This window comes from Hetaerina americana, unplaced genomic scaffold (assembly GCF_022747635.1).
Source record: "Hetaerina americana unplaced genomic scaffold, ioHetAmer1.1.p SCAF_15, whole genome shotgun sequence".
NCBI classification, from domain to species: Eukaryota; Metazoa; Arthropoda; class Insecta; order Odonata; family Calopterygidae; genus Hetaerina; species Hetaerina americana.
In genome coordinates this window covers 729,566-747,011 of record NW_027286625.1, presented here as the reverse complement: position 1 = coordinate 747,011, position 17,446 = coordinate 729,566, and the positions used below count along the sequence as shown (strand labels likewise).

The 17,446-nt window shown below is 34.8% G+C and overlaps 1 protein-coding gene across 2 annotated transcripts in view; it reads right to left on the bottom strand.

The window, feature by feature from the left end:
* Window positions 1-213: 213 nt before the first annotated feature.
* cindr (CIN85 and CD2AP related) overlaps window positions 214-17,446 on the bottom strand; it is a 49,880-nt gene continuing 32,647 nt past the window's right edge. For both annotated transcript variants that reach the window (XM_071583753.1, XM_071583754.1), the window contains 2 exons: window positions 6,183-6,505; window positions 214-4,026 (listed from right to left, as the gene is read on the bottom strand). In XM_071583753.1, the coding sequence (XP_071439854.1) occupies window positions 3,874-4,026; window positions 6,183-6,505 (476 nt within the window). In that variant the 3' untranslated portion in view covers window positions 214-3,873. The remainder of the gene's footprint in view (window positions 4,027-6,182; window positions 6,506-17,446) is intronic.

Here is a 17,446-nt window from a genome sequence, read left to right as displayed (position 1 = left end):
GTGCACTGTTAACTGGATTGAAAATATTGAAGCAAGAAAAGTGAAGCAAACAAAGAATACAAATAATGAATTCATCTGCAACATTGTACATTAATATAGTTTTACGTGATATGTTCCAAATAGAGTTTCATTCAATTCCATTACAGTTCATGCATTATCCTAATTTACATTAAAAAAAGAAAAGCATCAACACACATGTGAAAGCACCCCAAGTTTATTTTGTTGCATTTAATAGTGTACAAAAATCAGGCTGACAGTAAATATTTCATCAAAATCAGTAAAAAATTCATCCAAATGCTACCATGAAAATTGTACTGTTTAATGTTTCACTTACATTTTCATTGGTTTTCAGTTCAAATAATTGTTTGGTGTGATTCGAACAAAGACAGTAGCAAATTTACATGAGAACTATCCATTTTTTTCTTTCACCTAAATTATAAATACAATACACAATTTTTTTCAATGCAAAACAAATCTCCCTTGCAGGGGAAAAAAATGTACAAAAATATTTGAGCAACATATGGAAACAATGATTCAATGCTTTCCACAAAAATCATGAAAAATAGGCATTGAATATTTGCTGGGCTAAGTGATCATAAACAATTGGCATAATTTTCCTGTTAGGTTACATGATTGAGGACATAACAAGCATTTGAGGAATAGTCGTTAAAAATTCAACATTTAACTTTCAAAATTATCCCTAGTCAAGTGATACTGCATTTCATTCAACCGATATAATATATTGACTTCACAAATTATGAGAATGTTTCGACCTCATCAATAAAAATATACTTTATACAACTCTTTTTAAGGAGCGCACAGAGGTATGATTTATGGCAATCAGATATTAGGATAATTAACTTCCCAAAACCAGTACACAAAGGAATAGACACCAAAATTATAAAATATCACTACATTCTATCAGTTCAAGAATGCAACAATGTTTAGGCAATCCTCCCCACATCCTTTTATCAGATATAAATAAATAGACCAAACACTGTACAGGACTCAGCTCATCATCATGTGCACCATTTCTCAAAAAATATTGCTTTACATGATTTACTATCGTGTCCATCACTTATCATATTCAGAATAAAAATAAATCCAATCACTGAATATCCTCTTTGTTGTTATTCATTAGGCTGAAACAATGCACAATACATATCCCAACTTTCAACAAGTGGAAAGGGAATTCACTGGAATGGTACAACCAAACGCTCCACATCATACAGTACAAACAATACCCTTCATACAACACTGCATTCTTGCCGACACACTCAAAACCACCAAACAAGAAGATTGATTCCATGGATTGGGAAGTATAATCACAAATCTTAAATTATAGGATATTTCTTATCTCCCCAATCACCGGTATATGGAAAATCGATACATTCAAATGTATTCACAATCAATTGTCAATAAGCTTCCAATCCCCAAGTAGTTTATCACTTATGAAATAAAATACTGCCATTGCTAACTTTAATATTTATGCTATTTCTTCAGAGTGGAATTATGGAGACTACAAAAATGTTAATCAGAGTGTGAGATAACATTTAAGTTTTTAATACTGATGTAGAAAAGATAATGGGGGATTTTCAACTAATCTTAGCTTCTTGTTCAAAAGTTAATGTAATCAAATGGCAATAATATATACAATAAACAAATAAATATGCAAGGAAATTTTCAGGTATTTTACAGGTAATGATTATGCCTTTTTGCCTTTACAGAATGAATCAGGTCACAGCCTACCTACTACCTGTGGCTTTCTAAATGATATTTTTAATTAGTCAGCGGCCATAGATTATTTATGGTTGATAGTACCATATATAAATGAAATAAGGAGGAATGAAAAGCACAACAAATGCAGCTTGGCCACAACCATCATTAATGTCTTATATTTCATTTCAATATATCACCATCATTTTCTAAATATTTAAAAAAAATTTAGTTTGGGAATGTTGAGGCAACAATATTGCATCGTTCTACTTTACATCCTTTACAAATAATATTGTCCCAAACAAGACCATACCTTACTACAAAGGCCTTGAAAATACCACAAATGTTTTATCTTTAATTCAAGATTACATATTTCTAGAGAATATCAATGCATTCCAAAAAAACTATACCTCCGGAAATTTTTAGCAAACATTGGTTTCATTTCACTTTACAGTAATGCACAGTAGTCATTAGCTAATCATTTGCCACTGAGATGTAAAATAAAATTTTATGATACATCCTTGAACGAAAATGACAGTTAAAGAGTTATTATAATACGGTAAACTATGACTTGAATTTCACTTCTTTAAGGAATAATGTAACAATGTCACATATGTTAACTACGGCTAGAGAAATTAAGTTTTAATGTACATCAAGTTCTCATCAAATACTTCAGTACATTCTGAGGAATGATGAGAACACTATGCAACAGCTATTTTGTAATGCACCAGAATTGCTGCAGTACCACAAAAAAAAACTCGTGAAGCTTATATTGCAATATTTTCAGCTTAATTGATAAGAAATGCACTGAACATCAGGTCCCTTTGTCATTACATATGTATTGGAATAAGTAACAATTATATCTATATATATGCTCATGAAATACAAGGGAATGATTGAATTTTATTGCGCGAATGATATTAGCTGGCATTATGGAAGCAAAATAATATTGTAAAAACTCTCCAAACACTTTCCTGAAATCACAGATTTCACAGTGGAAATTAAAAAAATCACATATCGCACTATATGCATTACAAGTGCAACCTCCAGTGGATGGCACAAACTACTGTTTAAGTATTTGCCAGTTACCTGCTGTATGGTATTTATAAAAAAATGTATCCTGGCAGTGGAATTGCACATTGTTAACACGGAATGAAAACACACAGCAGCAGTAGTCTATACCCATATAAATGCATCTTAATTGCAAACTCACTCCCTTAAAAAAACTTCACGACTTCCTAAATAGGGACTAGTCACATATATTCAGCACCAGCACGTCCCTTTCCCAGGTTGTTCCCGGATTGAATCCTCTCGCTTTTACCCCACACCACCTTCAATCACAAGGTCTGACACAGAAAAATTCCAATGAATGCATCAATGTAGCAAACACTAAAATAGGTAACTGCATTATGAATTTTGCCCTTTGCCCCCAAAAAAGTCATCATCTCCATAGTAGTCATTGGATGGAATGGGAGGCTCCTTGGAGCATGGTAATGAATAATTTGATCATCCCTTCCCCAGGGGCAGGAGAATTGGAGATATCCGACCCATTCCTTTTGTGCAGAAGTACCAACTGTATTCTCTGGCTTGCATCACCTTCCTCATGGGAAAGAGAGCCCAAAGAAAATGGTACCCATGAGCAAACCTAACTCGAATTCATGTTGTAAAATCCCAAAGTTTCCCATAAGAAGAGGATGATAGAGAGTTTCTGCTTTAAACACATGCAGGGAACAACACAAACACTAGCACCTTTTCTACATGGAGAGGTATTGTTCCCTTCCAAATCTTATAACATCAGACCTTGTTCTTTCACAGTGAATCGAATCAGAGAACATGGATTGTTGTTACTATCGCTTGCTTCTTTTTACCAACGTCTTCCAAATTGCTTTTAAAAAGGATCAACAATATTTTTTTTTCGAATGCAAAAAATCAAACTGCATGTGTTTTTAATACCCCTGAATGGTTACAAAAGAGACTAGATGGTACGATGTTTCTTCAGTGAAACTGCAGTGTTTACGTGGCACACTTTATACTTGATTGTAACCATTGACAAAGCCACACAAGGACAGCATATTTCTCTTTCCAAAAAATCATCCATAGCGACTCACTTCATTGTAAAATAAACTTCCCTTAACCTTACACAAAAAATCCTATCTGCTATACATGCGTGAGGAGGCTCTGAAGCTGATTCACAATATCCTGCAGGACTTTTCTTCGCTCCCTTTCCTTACCTAGCTCTTCCTTCAACTGGTTCATTGTTTGAGTAAACGTTTCGGACAGGTTTCCTACCGTTTGCTCTAGCTGTTCAACCTAAAGAAAATTAAGAAAAACTTTTTTAAAATCTTGAATCAAACTGGTATACTACAAATGCCTCTTCAGTAATAAATATGAAAATAGGGCACAGTTAATTTTTCCCAAATTTCCTAAAAAAAAGGCTCACCTTCAGGATAAATATGCACAAAAACACACAATGACAAAAGATAACATGATTTCAATACATTCAATTGAATGACAATTAAATTCTAATACATATACTAAATGTTTTTCAGTTAAATCCAAATGGATTTTGTTGTAGATGAGGAAATTAAAATTAAATAAAAAAGAGCAATACTATTGAGAGAGCAGAAAGCTCTTTGGCCAGTGTTCTTATAGGTTTTTCTAGAAGATTTTCACTACTGAATAATTAATCCAGACATTTAACATTAGGATAACAATAGTGATACTTAAATTTTTCTTCAATATATGTATGTATACTTTGTATTTATAATATTTATGCCCATTAAATGAACTTTTATTTCAGAGAAATAATTATTAATATATCCTCAATAATTAAAAAAATATATAAATAATTATTAAAACATTAACAAAACATGGGAGTTGGATAGCTGAAGTTTACATTGTACACCAAAACATTTATACCACAAGTCCCCAACTTACACAGCCCCGAGCTAAATGAATCTGCAATTATGCGAACCCAGTTGCATGGTATCAATTGCCATACAACTGAGTATGGTATGAAGATATCAAAAATCAGTCAAGATTTTACTCAACTTTTAGTGAAATATTACAAAGCTGTTTTCTTTTCATCATGCCACTATTTTGCAAAGTAACTCTGATTATGATCAGTTTAAAAATTGTTGTCACTGCAAATATGGATGTAGTCAGGGCTTCGAAGAAATCAAAGAGGAAAATGTAATAAATGAACTTGTGAACAGTAAGAATGAAGTGCCAAAGGATATGATTGTGTTCAATAATTACAATTTGATACAAAGGATCTGAGACATGAATCAGAGAGGTGGTACGAGTTGGTTGGTTACCACCTTGGAATTTCTTCTCCCATAAACCATCACAACAAATTTTAGTTTTCCTTTTGGATGATTGGTGCTAATTTATTACAGCCATAGGAGATTTCCTCTGAGCATAATGCATGACACTTCTTCTGTGGATGTTTATTATTAGGATTAAAATGCTAAGCTAAAAATGGTAGAAAATGTGGATCAAAGGGCTAAGTCATGTTGACTATGCTCAGAACTTACTGCACTGTTGCACACGCCCTTCAATTATGAGTTTACCGACAAAGAGGACCCTGAATGTGTTCACAATATCTAATTGTTGAATTTTGTGCGGGGGAAATTCAAGACATACGAGGGTCATCCGGAAAGTAGTACCCGTTCGTGCCGCATGAAGTGCTGACGACGCGAGTAGCCGCTGGACGAGGTCAGATAGCTTCAGTGGCTTGTCTGCCTTCTCTGAGCCAAGTTGCGTGACGCTAGCATTGCCTGTGTTGTTTCTGTGATTGTTTACAATGTTTAAAAAAATTGAGAACGCCGCCAGTTGTGAAGTGAGGGCAGTGATTAAATTCCTCAATGCAAGAAACGTTCGCCCATGTGATATTCATCGCCAATTAAAGGAGGTGTATGGAGACAATGTAATGGACGAGTCGTCTGTTCGGCGGTGGTGTCGCAACTTCAACATGGGGAGGGGGAACACACACGACGATGAGCGTTCGGGGAGACCGTCTGTCATTACAGACCAACTGGTGAGCTCAGTTGACGAATTCGTGAGGAACGATCGGCGCGTCACAATTGATGACATCTGTGAGCATTTTCCCAATGTTTCTCGAACAATTGTTCATGAAATTGTTAAACACCATCTGCATTATGCAAAAATTTGTGCAAGATGGGTCCCTCGCGTATCTCAATGAGCTGGCGGCGAAGGACTATGCAGCAGGAATACAGAAACTTGTCACACGTTATGACAAATGCCTTAATTTGCTTGGAGATTATGTTGAGAAGTAGTTTAAAGTATCCTCTTTCAAATAAAATTTTTTATGTTTGTTAATATTTACTTTTGTGTCTTTATTTCACGAACGGGTACTACTTTCCGGATGACCCTCGTACTTGTATTAAATGAAAACTGAAATGATTACACACTTGAAAAACTGAGGTACTACAAAAAACTCTTACCCTTTCCCTAAGCTCCTTATACATCTGAGGAGTTACAGGGACTGAGTCACCATCAGAAATGGGCTCTTGCCATGAGCTAAATTGAGCCGCTACACGCCTGTGGCTCGGAATGTCTGCTGCATAAGCCGAAACCGGTCTCCTTGAGAGAGCAGTCGGAGCGGGGCCATCTCCACTGGGCATCCTACTGCTGCTGCTGATTAAAGTCGTAGATGAATCAGCTGCCACCGCTGATGGTAACATAGCTGCTGGGGTGGTATCAGCTACAGCAGGGCTGATGGCAACATGACTCACTCCAGTTATGACTGTGGTCGACCTCGCTGAGCCTACAGCCAATTGAAATGAGACAAAATGAGTCGAATACCAACACTTTGGGGGCTTGGTGAATTCCAAATATTAAACTATCAAGGCATAAGAGTAACATAAAGTTAATTAAAAGCATGAATATAAACCATAGATTTTCAGGAAAGGTTTACTAGAATAGAACTCAATCCTTCACCGCAATGAACTGTCATTTCATTCTTTGTCAGAGTTGTTTATGAAAATTCAAATATGCAACACAAAGGAACATTTTACAATCATTCACACACTAAAAATAATTTATAGCAAATTTAGTTTCCACTCCTTTACAAAACCATGCATTTTGGTGGGATGCCAATACAGAAAAATCATGCTACCAGGCCTGTGATAAATAGTTAAGTTGACAATGAGAATCAGAAAATGCACTTTTACAGTGAAAATATAATTAATTAGCTTCCATTGATGAAGTTGATTAATAAACCAGATAATATACTCACCAGATGCATTATAGGCAAAGTAGTAAATATGTACACACTTGCTAAAATAATTTAAAATAATGAAAGATATTGACAAAAATTTTAATGAAAAAAACATTTACCATAGTCAAAACCATTAACTATGACATAATAAAGATTTTAAACTTTTAAATTATTACAAATAAAATGACACGAAAATCTTTTTTGGCAGGATAAGCATCATTAACTAAACCAAATAAGCTTTTCAAATGCTACCCTCAACCTATAACATGTGGTAATATACACAGTGAAATAAACCATAAATTAATTCAAGCAACTGAAGAGCAAGAATCTGAATCCTTAAAAATGACCAGTACATTTATTGAGGTGAGAATGAAAAAGGGATGAAAACACTTTAAAGGTCACACCAAATTACAGCATATTTTAATTACACTCTGATTACATAGTATATATAATTAGAAACTTTTAAATGCAAAGTTCCACGACCTTCCATTTAGCCTGTAACTAGAACACTCCCGACTTCCGCAATAAAAGGTATAAAAGTTTAATACACTAAACAACTAACTGTGATGAAGAGTACATTGGCCAAATCAGGTGACCATATGCAAATAAGCTGAAAGAACACAATAGTAATTTATCATAATAGACTACGACCCAATCTCAAGGATAACTACATCTGTGACTTTAAGATAGAGATTTTATTATTAAGGCAGAACAACTCAAGCAGTTTAAAATTTCCAATCCTCCCTTCCTGAGAGTATATATAACCTGCTGTGTCCACATGATGTACAGTCCATGGTTATGTTATATAAGAGTGAAATATGTAATGCTGTTGCCTTAATTAAACTGTGGAAATTACAAATTTTTGCATTAGCTAATAAATGGATACGAATTTTTTAACAAATAATATCATTTATTCACAACCTATGCTTTAACGTGAATACATGATTTTCAGGTCAAGATAATGTATCCTCATTGAAACATGGGTTTTGAAAATGTAATTTTAATTGTAGAAAATATAAATCCACATCTACTTTTTTGGAAAATACATGCTGGAATTCTACTCAACATTATGCCATACTTGGAATTTGAGTGAAGTTTTCTTTTGATTATGGATAGTAGTTTTAGTTTATGGTAAAACAAAACCTCTATCATTCTATAGAGTGAAAATGATATTGCACTATGGAGGCTTTAATTTAAAGCAATGTTTCCAAACCTTTTTTGGATCACATCTCATTACATTGCCTAAAAGATTTTGATTCATTATAACCAACAAGTTTTGAAAAAGTATAATTTAAATTATGTTTATTTTTAAGGGTTTGATTGGTTCAGCAGGTACACATGCAAGAAGTCAGCAAATTAAGTATATTCCTAGAATCAAAATTTGTTGCTGAATATATTCAGATACTTCCCTATCAGTGACTCTGCATACTTTTTTCAAAACCAAGTTTTTACTACAAAATACTAATTCACTTGAAATAAAATATTACACTATACACGGCACTTTTTTGCAGTAAACAATCCTATTTCTACATAAAAAAACTACTTCATAACATTACACCAATTGCAAGCTAATGTTTATAGCCTGAGTGTATCTAGTATGTCCAGCATTTTTTCCAATTTTACGTATCATCAATACCTGATGCAGGACATGACAAATTAAGCACCACATAAAAAATACCATGATTTTTACCTTACATGACAAATGCGTAGGAGCTTTAAGAATAAGCGACTCTCATTTTCAATTTTCAACGACCATACTAGGTCACTTTTTTGGAAAATGCTATGTGCTTTAAGGGAAAGTGTTTAATGAATAATGAATATTTGAAAATCTGTAATACATGTGCGCAGTTCAATCAGCAATTCTCAAAATATTTTGTTACTGCCAAATAATAAGCTATTGCAAATTTAATTTAAACCTAAATTTAAATAATTTACCAGTTTATGTAAATTCAATTTCATGAGAAAATATTTCAAAAATTACTATAGCTCAAATATACTACCTTGATCAAAAAGTTCCCGGAATAACCACCGTGTGGCGCTCCCATCGTTCCGATTTGAGTTCTGTTTTTTTTGTTAAATTGGTACATCTGTTGTTGATATTCCCTTTAAATCTTAGTGTCATAACTTGACATTTGCAAAAGTTACGGTCGGTTTTCGGTATGTCCATCAGTGCTTCCTGCGATTTTTCCATTACTTCCTCTCGGCTGCTAAAACGCGTTCCCCGTAATGGTTTTTTAACTCGATTGAACAGAAAGAAGTCACAGGGAGCCAAATCAGGTGAATTCGGTGGCTGTTGGATGGTATTTGTTGCATTTTTCGTCAAAAAATTACGAATAATGATAGCACTGTGCGACGGTGCGTTATCATGGTGCAAAATCCACGAGTTTTCTGCCCACATTTCTGGTCTCTTTCGGCGAATTGCTTCACGCAAACGTCTCATAACGCCCAAATAATACTCTTTGTTTACTGTCTGGCCTTCTGGCAAAAATTCATGATGCACTACACCGTTGTAATCCATGAAAACCGTCAGCATTGCCTTCTTTTTTGACTGAAAACGACGTGGTTTTTTTGGTCTCGGCTCATTTGGTGAACGCCATTCACTTGCCTGATGTCTGGATTGCGTGTCGTACTCATAAACCCACGTCTCGTCTCCAGTAATGATCCTTTTGATGAATGTGGGATCGGATTCAGCCTCGCAAATCATGTCTTTTGCGACGTCAACACGGTCTCTTTTTTGCATGAAATTGAGGTCTTTTGGCACCAACTTTGCTGCTACACGACGGAAACCCAAATCATTAACCACAATGTCTTGGGCGGATCCATAGGCAATGTTCAAGTCCTCCGCTATTTCTCTGATGGTTAATTTGCGGTTATTGACCAACATTTCTTTTAATTTATCAATTTTTTCACCGACTTTCGATGTCGATGGTCTGCCACTGCGTTCATCATCTTCGATTGACTCACGACCACTTCTGAACCGCTCGTGCCACTGGTAAACGACCGTTTTTTTTAGAGAATCGTTGCCGAAACACTTTTCCAACATTTCCAACGTCCGTGCGCCACTAAATCCGTTTTTTACGCAAAATTTAATACAAGTTCGTTGTTGCATATTTAAATCCATTTCTGCAATTGTAAAAAATCGCCAACACACACAGAGATAGATGTACTCTTGGCTACGTAACTTTTGCAAATGTCAAGTTATGACACTACGATTTAAAGGGAATATCAACAACAGATGTACCAATTTAACAAAAAAAACAGAACTCAAATCGGAACGATGGGAGCGGCACACGGTGGTTATTCCGGGAACTTTTTGATCAAGGTAGTATACCTTATACCCGAATTGAAAATATCAAAGAGGTCATCATTGAGGAAAGAATAACCACCACAGGTGCTGAATATAATTTAATGGAGCAGCATATATAATTAATGTGATGTGAACATTTTATTAATAAAAATGCATATAATTTCATCTATTTTGATGATTAAGAATTCCTTTTAGTTTTACTATAGGGTGTGGCAACATAACTTTCTTTTTTACAAAGCAAAACCCCTTTAAAAAAGGAATTTATGTTGCCACACCCTATATTTAAATCATTCAATATCCTCCATTTAATCACTCAATTCCTAGTCAGAGCAATCAAGTACTAGTCTGATGGTTAATGTGCTAACACTAAGGCAAAGGGATGAAATTCTGCCCTAGAAGTGGTTATTCTGTAAACCCTTGTAGGTTTGGCCCAGTGGAAACCTGATGAGAAGTTAGGAGTGACTAGGGTTAAATGGAAGAAGGGACCTAATGGTCTCAATTTTGCCTGAATAAAGACGTTTATCTGTCTTATCTATTAAGACCCCAAAGATACACATATCAAAGGAGATGTTCACCAAGTAAATATAAAATACAAATATGCTTAAATTATATTAAAAAGCTTAATTAATGCAGATTCAGCTTTTATACACTAAAGACTTGTACAATATATATACATTGCACTCATTTTATAGTGAATGCTTGTAAACATATGCTGCAGGTTTTCAATTAATTAGCATAAAAATTGTAAATGTATATGACTTAAAGGAGCCAATGCTTCTAATTGTTTGCACCTTGCCTTTTATGGCTATGGACTAATAAGGAAAGGTGTAATCAATTGTGGTTCAAACATGCAAAACTTCTAAGGGGATGCAGACTTATAAATCTGGTAATTTACATTGTATGGATCAAATATTTCAATTCTGCTCATTAAAAAGGAACCACTCCCAGGTAAATATCAACTCCCCATTATATTGATATATCTTTCCACTCTCTAAAAATAATAATTCTTCCATTCACTATCTTTCACAAAACACCATGAGATTTTTCATTAACCATCAGGGAAAATACTCCGTTAAATAGCATTTAAGTTTCAGAAGTCAGTCAAGGGAAATCTTGATATGCAGAATGTGTCCATGGTTGTAAAATCAAGGTGAGAAAATAAACTATAACCAAAAATGCAAAAGAATAAGCATGAAAATCAAGACTGAAAAATGGTAAATAATTTTAAAATAAACATAAGCTAGCAAGCACCGGAAATTTCATCCATCACCACGTCACCATCACCATCCGACACCTCAAGCAAACCGCAGCCATCATTTTCCAGCAACTTTCGACATCTCCGAGGGGGTTTCTTTGGAAAAACCTCTTTCAAGGCCAAGGGTGAGAGAGAGGGACCAACAGCAGTTGAGAGGCTCGAGGATACATCAACTAGCCATTTGGAATTCAAGACCAAGGCAGATCAAATTCCCAGGGAATGAAATGTAAACAAAATATAATGAAACAAAATTAAATACTTCAGTCCTACATTCAAATGTAATACCTTGCAAATGCAGTATTTCTTTCCACTTGCCTATGATTTAAACTATTCGCACAGCAAGCTAACAATGGTACATGCTCCATTAAAAACTTACTTTACGAATTCTTAGTTAATTGAAATTCATTACTATAAATCAACGAAAAACTAGAATGGATGTCAGTTATGCTCACAACTAGGGTCACTGTTTAATAGAAAACTTTAAATGACCATTTCACTTCATAAAATTTCAGGCCACAAAGTGTAAACAATTGATGTGCGTGAAAATCAAAATGTAACTTCGGTTCAAATATTCAGGAAGACCATGGGTTGAGTGTCAGATGCTTTCAAACAAAAACTGATTAAGCAAGCATGCTGCTTTATCCATAATTAACAATGACAGGTACCACACATAGAGATAAGAAGAAAGGAAGTGTAAAGAATTTAATTTGGATTATAGTACTTCATGAATGTGAGACCTCACCTTGGAGGCAAGAGAATGAAAGACAAACACTGGAAAAATGCAGGGCAAAAAAAGGAATTTTTTGTAATTAAGTGAGAATAATGGTCATAAACTAATTAGCTATATTTTGCAAGAAGTTAAAGTAAAGATGGTAAATATGGGCCCATCAAAAAGAGGATGCAAAGTAGTGGATGATCAATTTGGGTTCAGAAAGGGGAGAGGCACATGTGATGCCATAGCTGTAATGAGGTCACTAAGAGAGAAGAACATATAATATAATCAGGATTTAATCGCTTGTTTTGTACATTTCGAGTACATGTTCATTAGAAAGAATTAAATAGAATGAATATATTGTTGAGAACAAAAGTATTTTGGAAGGATAAGAGACTGCTATCTCTACATGGCTCAGACTACTCGGGTGTAAGTGTCGGATGGAGAATTGACATGCAGAATACCATTAATAATATTTTCAATATTTTGTTTCCAAAATTATAACATGTAGGTAAGTGAGTGGTAGAAGACATGTGAAGTAAGTAATGGTGCCTATGCAATATTGCAGTATCTGGTGTTGTCTAAACATTCTGGGTTCTTTCAAAGACTTGTCAAAAGATTTTGCAACATAGCCAATCTTATCTATTAAAGCCATAACCATCCATCATCTATTTTTTCATTCCAAGCTTTCTGAGGAGTAATTTTAAGGTAAAAGCAGTCTTTAGGACCAAAATCATATGATTTTGGGTACTAATAAATAAAAACACTCTAGAATGCATCTAAATAATACTCAAAAGTCATGATCTAGTTCTGTGACCAGTGGCAGATTGGCCCAAAGGGATACAGGAGAGTTTCTCCTTCAGCTGACATACACAAGTCAGATTTTTTCTTATTATATCAAGCAATACAATTTTTTTTAATTGATAGGAATAAATAATGCATTTGCTTTTAGACTCAACTAAAAAAAAGAAAGTGTCAAAAATATGCATGCAGTATTCCACAACAATATTCAGTCATATCAAAACATACAACATAAACCAAATACAAAAGAAAATCAAAAATATACACGCAAAGCAAGTTTATCAATTTTTTTTAAATTTCAATACTCTCAAAAACTGGAATCTACATTTTCAAGCTATATATGTACATACAAGTTCCAAAGGCAAATCTTGAGATATACATCACAAGAACAGAAAGCATAAACAGGATTATATTAGTCTTAGAATCACAAATTACCCCGATTTTTTAGGGCTGGTCATGCAAAAATTTCATTATTTACAAAGATTATAGAGTTAGAGCAACTAATAGCAGGAAAAATTCAGCGTTACAAAAACTAATTAGATTTTAATCGTGAGAGCCTAGCAGTACAGTGAACTACATAAGTTAAACTGCTGGGCATTGCAATAACAATTGACCTGTCTTTTCCAAAAGTTCCAGGAATAGTACTGAAGCAATCCTCATAAAAACATATAACCTATATGAGATTTGCTTTCCACGTAAACAATACAATTTCATCAACTCACTTTAATTGTTTAATTTTCATTTGTAGAAAAATGCCACACGTCTGCCATCATGTCTTCATACGAGGGTAATTTGAAAAGTTTTCAGAGTGGAATAGAAATAAACAACTTATCTCGGAACTTTTTCATTTTTCAATGTAGACTCCATGTACACTATTGCACTTGGTCCAGCAATATTCCTATGCCTTGATGCGATCTCAAAAAGTAGAATCCTTCAGGCCAGGAAAAAAACCCCTCTACTTTGGCTGAGAGTTCTTTGTTTGAAGATAATCTCCATCCACCGAGGAAAATTTTGGGGAAGGATCGTAATCTGATGGAGCCAAATCAGGTGAATAAAGTGGGTGTGGCAACAATTTGTGTCGAAGTTTACTTATAGTTGCCATGGCAATGACACTTGTGAGAGGGTGTGCAGTCTTGTTGAAAAATGAATTTCTTCCTTGCCGAACCTGGCCTTTTTTGTGTATCGTTTGCTGGAGTTGGTCCACGAGGTCAGCGTGGTGTTGTCCAGTATTTGTGTAACCCATGGGACGATAATCTATCAGCAGAATCCCTTTCGCATCCCAGAAAACTGAAGCCATTACCTTTCTTGCAGACTGCATTGCCATTGCTTTCTTTGGTGATGGTGAATCAACATGTTTCCACTGCTTTGACTGCTGTTTTGTCTCTGGGGTATAAGTAGTGGAGCCAAGTTTCATCTTTGGTCACTAACCGGCGCAGAAAATCTTGTTGGTTGCTCTTCAAATGGGTCAAACACTGTTTGGAAATATCCATTCTGATGCGTTTTGGACCCTGCATCATGAGTTTTGGCACCCATCTAACAGATAATTTTCTCATATCTAATTCCACTATTAAACTGTATTATGCCTATTCAGATGACATCCCCACAGCTTCAGCGATATCTTAAAGTTTCAGTCAACGAGGGTCCATGACCACTGTATGCACTTTTTTTATTGATTTCTGGGTTTTTGTCACATTTTGCCTGATCACTAAGCAGATCATCATTTAAGCTGTTCCGACCAAACTTTAACTCGTTTGTTCACTTGGAAGCTGTTGAATATGAAGGAGCAAAGTACTCCAGAGTGTCCTAAGAGTCGGCATGAATTTCCTTTGCTTTCATACCTATCTTTACAAAGTATTTAATTACTGCCCGAATCTCAATTTTTTCCCACTTCACAAATCAGTACACAGGAACATCCATAGATAGGCGTGCACACTGCAGAAATCTTCCCAGGGCACTGACACATTACGTGTTTACCCATAAAGGATTACTAATTACTATGCAGGAAACTCATTGCGCTAGTGCTGATACCTGGTAGTGACTCTAAAAACCTTTCAAACTACTCTCGTAAAGTCTTTTCAAATATGCAGAATTAGCAAAGAGCTACATGGAAGTGAAGATGACACTGCAAAAGAGGAAAGCAACAACTAGTGAAACTAACTGTGGAAATTATTTACCACCAGTGATCAGGAATTTCTGGGATTCTACTATGAATAAACATCGATTATGAGTAGCTGCTAATTTTTTAACATAATAATTCAATTTTTTTCGTAATAAATGTTACCACCATAATACTTTCATAAATTCTAATCTGAAAAATCACAGTGCATCTTATTATACCTCGGGGTCTTTTAGGCTGGGAAATATGGAGGTTTTTTTCCAGTTTTGAGTACTCCATTATTCCTGATCAACTGTTATGGAGTCAATGAGGTCATTATAATGACAGAAAAACTATCTGAGTATCCAAATTCTTCTTAACTGTAATGTTAAATAATTGAAAAGGACAGAACTGCAGAAAAGTATGTACAAGATGGGAAACAAGTACTAACAACAAAATAAAAGTTCAGCGTTCACTTAGAAATTTTAATGGTGCCCTATTTTGTTCAGGCGGAGGAAAAATGTACTAATCACATATAAAACCAGAGATGACCAAGTGCCTTGAGGCTGTCAATGCTCATTTGAACAAAAGAGATGATGAAGAAACTGCGGGAGATGCCACAACAGTAACTTTTAACGGAGTCATCTGCTAATGTGCATTTCAATGCAACAATTTCAGAGTGTAAAAATCATTTGCATTGACTGGGATCCCAGTCAAGGCGAATGATTTTTACACTCTGAAAATGTTGCATTGAAAAGAGATGCTATTTAAAAATGAACATCAATCTTTTCAATAAACTGATGAATAAACAGCAAACTTCATATTCTGTGAGCTTGGGAAGGACTTTTCATGATCCTCATAAAAACATCTTTTATGATTATCTATGGTACAAAAAAGGACTTTTATATTTTCAGGGAATAGCATTCACCCCCATTAAATCAGAGCCAAAGCAGAAAGGATTACAGTAGGACGAAGTAGATGTTATGACAGGCAAAGCGGTGGGCACATGAGTCCCAGGCACACAAATACAATAAGGCTTGCTGAAGAATAATGCCAAAATAAAACTTTGTAAATCCACATGAAAAATAAATTTTAATGCAACCCAGGTTTTACTGCAGCATTATCAGGCCAGATATTTTTGCACCACAGTGAAACCTGGGTCACATTTAAGTTTATTTTTCATGTGGATTTACAAAGTTTTATTTTTACATTATTCATCAAGGAACAATTCCACAAAGTTAAGCTTGAAACGATTAATTATATAAGGTTTGCTGAAGGCATAATGCAAGGGCCATAAAAAAAACTTGTTGAGGTGGGGACTGGCTAAGCAAAAGATATTTAACTGGCATTACATTAAAGTAAGAAATTCCAATGCAGTGGTACCTCATAAGACGTTCTGTGATCTTTCTCGTAAGCGAAACACTGAAAGAAAAAATTTATATGCAAAAAGTTCTTTCAGTGAAAGAACTTTATGCATATAAATTAATGTAAACTACGGTAATGCATTCTGTGCCAAAAAAAATTATGCACAAGGTTTACTCAAAGATAATTATATAAACATTGTTTAGGATTGTGGATTGCGTCCACCTTTTCTTCTATCACAGAAAATGTGAACTCATTTTGTAAAAACAATGAAAAATCGAAATAAATTGCTAACTCCTTATGATATGCACCTAATTCCTTTTTACTAAAAAGCTATCTAAAGACTTTTTCACCATTGCTTCAAAATTTGGTATATATGTGACTCAGAATTACAGTAAAATAAATGTATGGCGCGCATCGCTGCTGCCTTATTGGTGATGTCTTGTACGCATGGTACGATGAAAAAGTTTCCTGTGAACTCCACATCACATTTAGCCGGCTGTTTTGAACTGAACACTTCTTGAAGGCTCATTGAGTTTCTGAGTAAGCAGGCAGGGGTTTGATTTTCAAATCACCACACTCATTTGTGCAAAATAAGAGCGTGAGACAGCAGATTTTCCACTGTATTAACTGATCAGTTCCCATAAAATTATCCAAAGATCATCCAAAATTTGGCAATGTGAAATAGACTTTACATGAGTTCAAATATCAGATGTTTTATTGCCAACAAAATTCATATTCCAAATTATCATGAATTTTTCTTCTATACTTATGATTAAGCTGCAATAGTGCTTAGGGAATAGATAGCATACCAAAATACCTGCAAGCTTTGAAATAAGATCAGAGATTTGAGCAATCTAAACACCTATATAAAGGAAAATTAGCAATTGAGAAGCAAACCAATCATCTAGTTTGACTATGCACATACATAAGCCCCTCCAATGCAAGATGGTCCA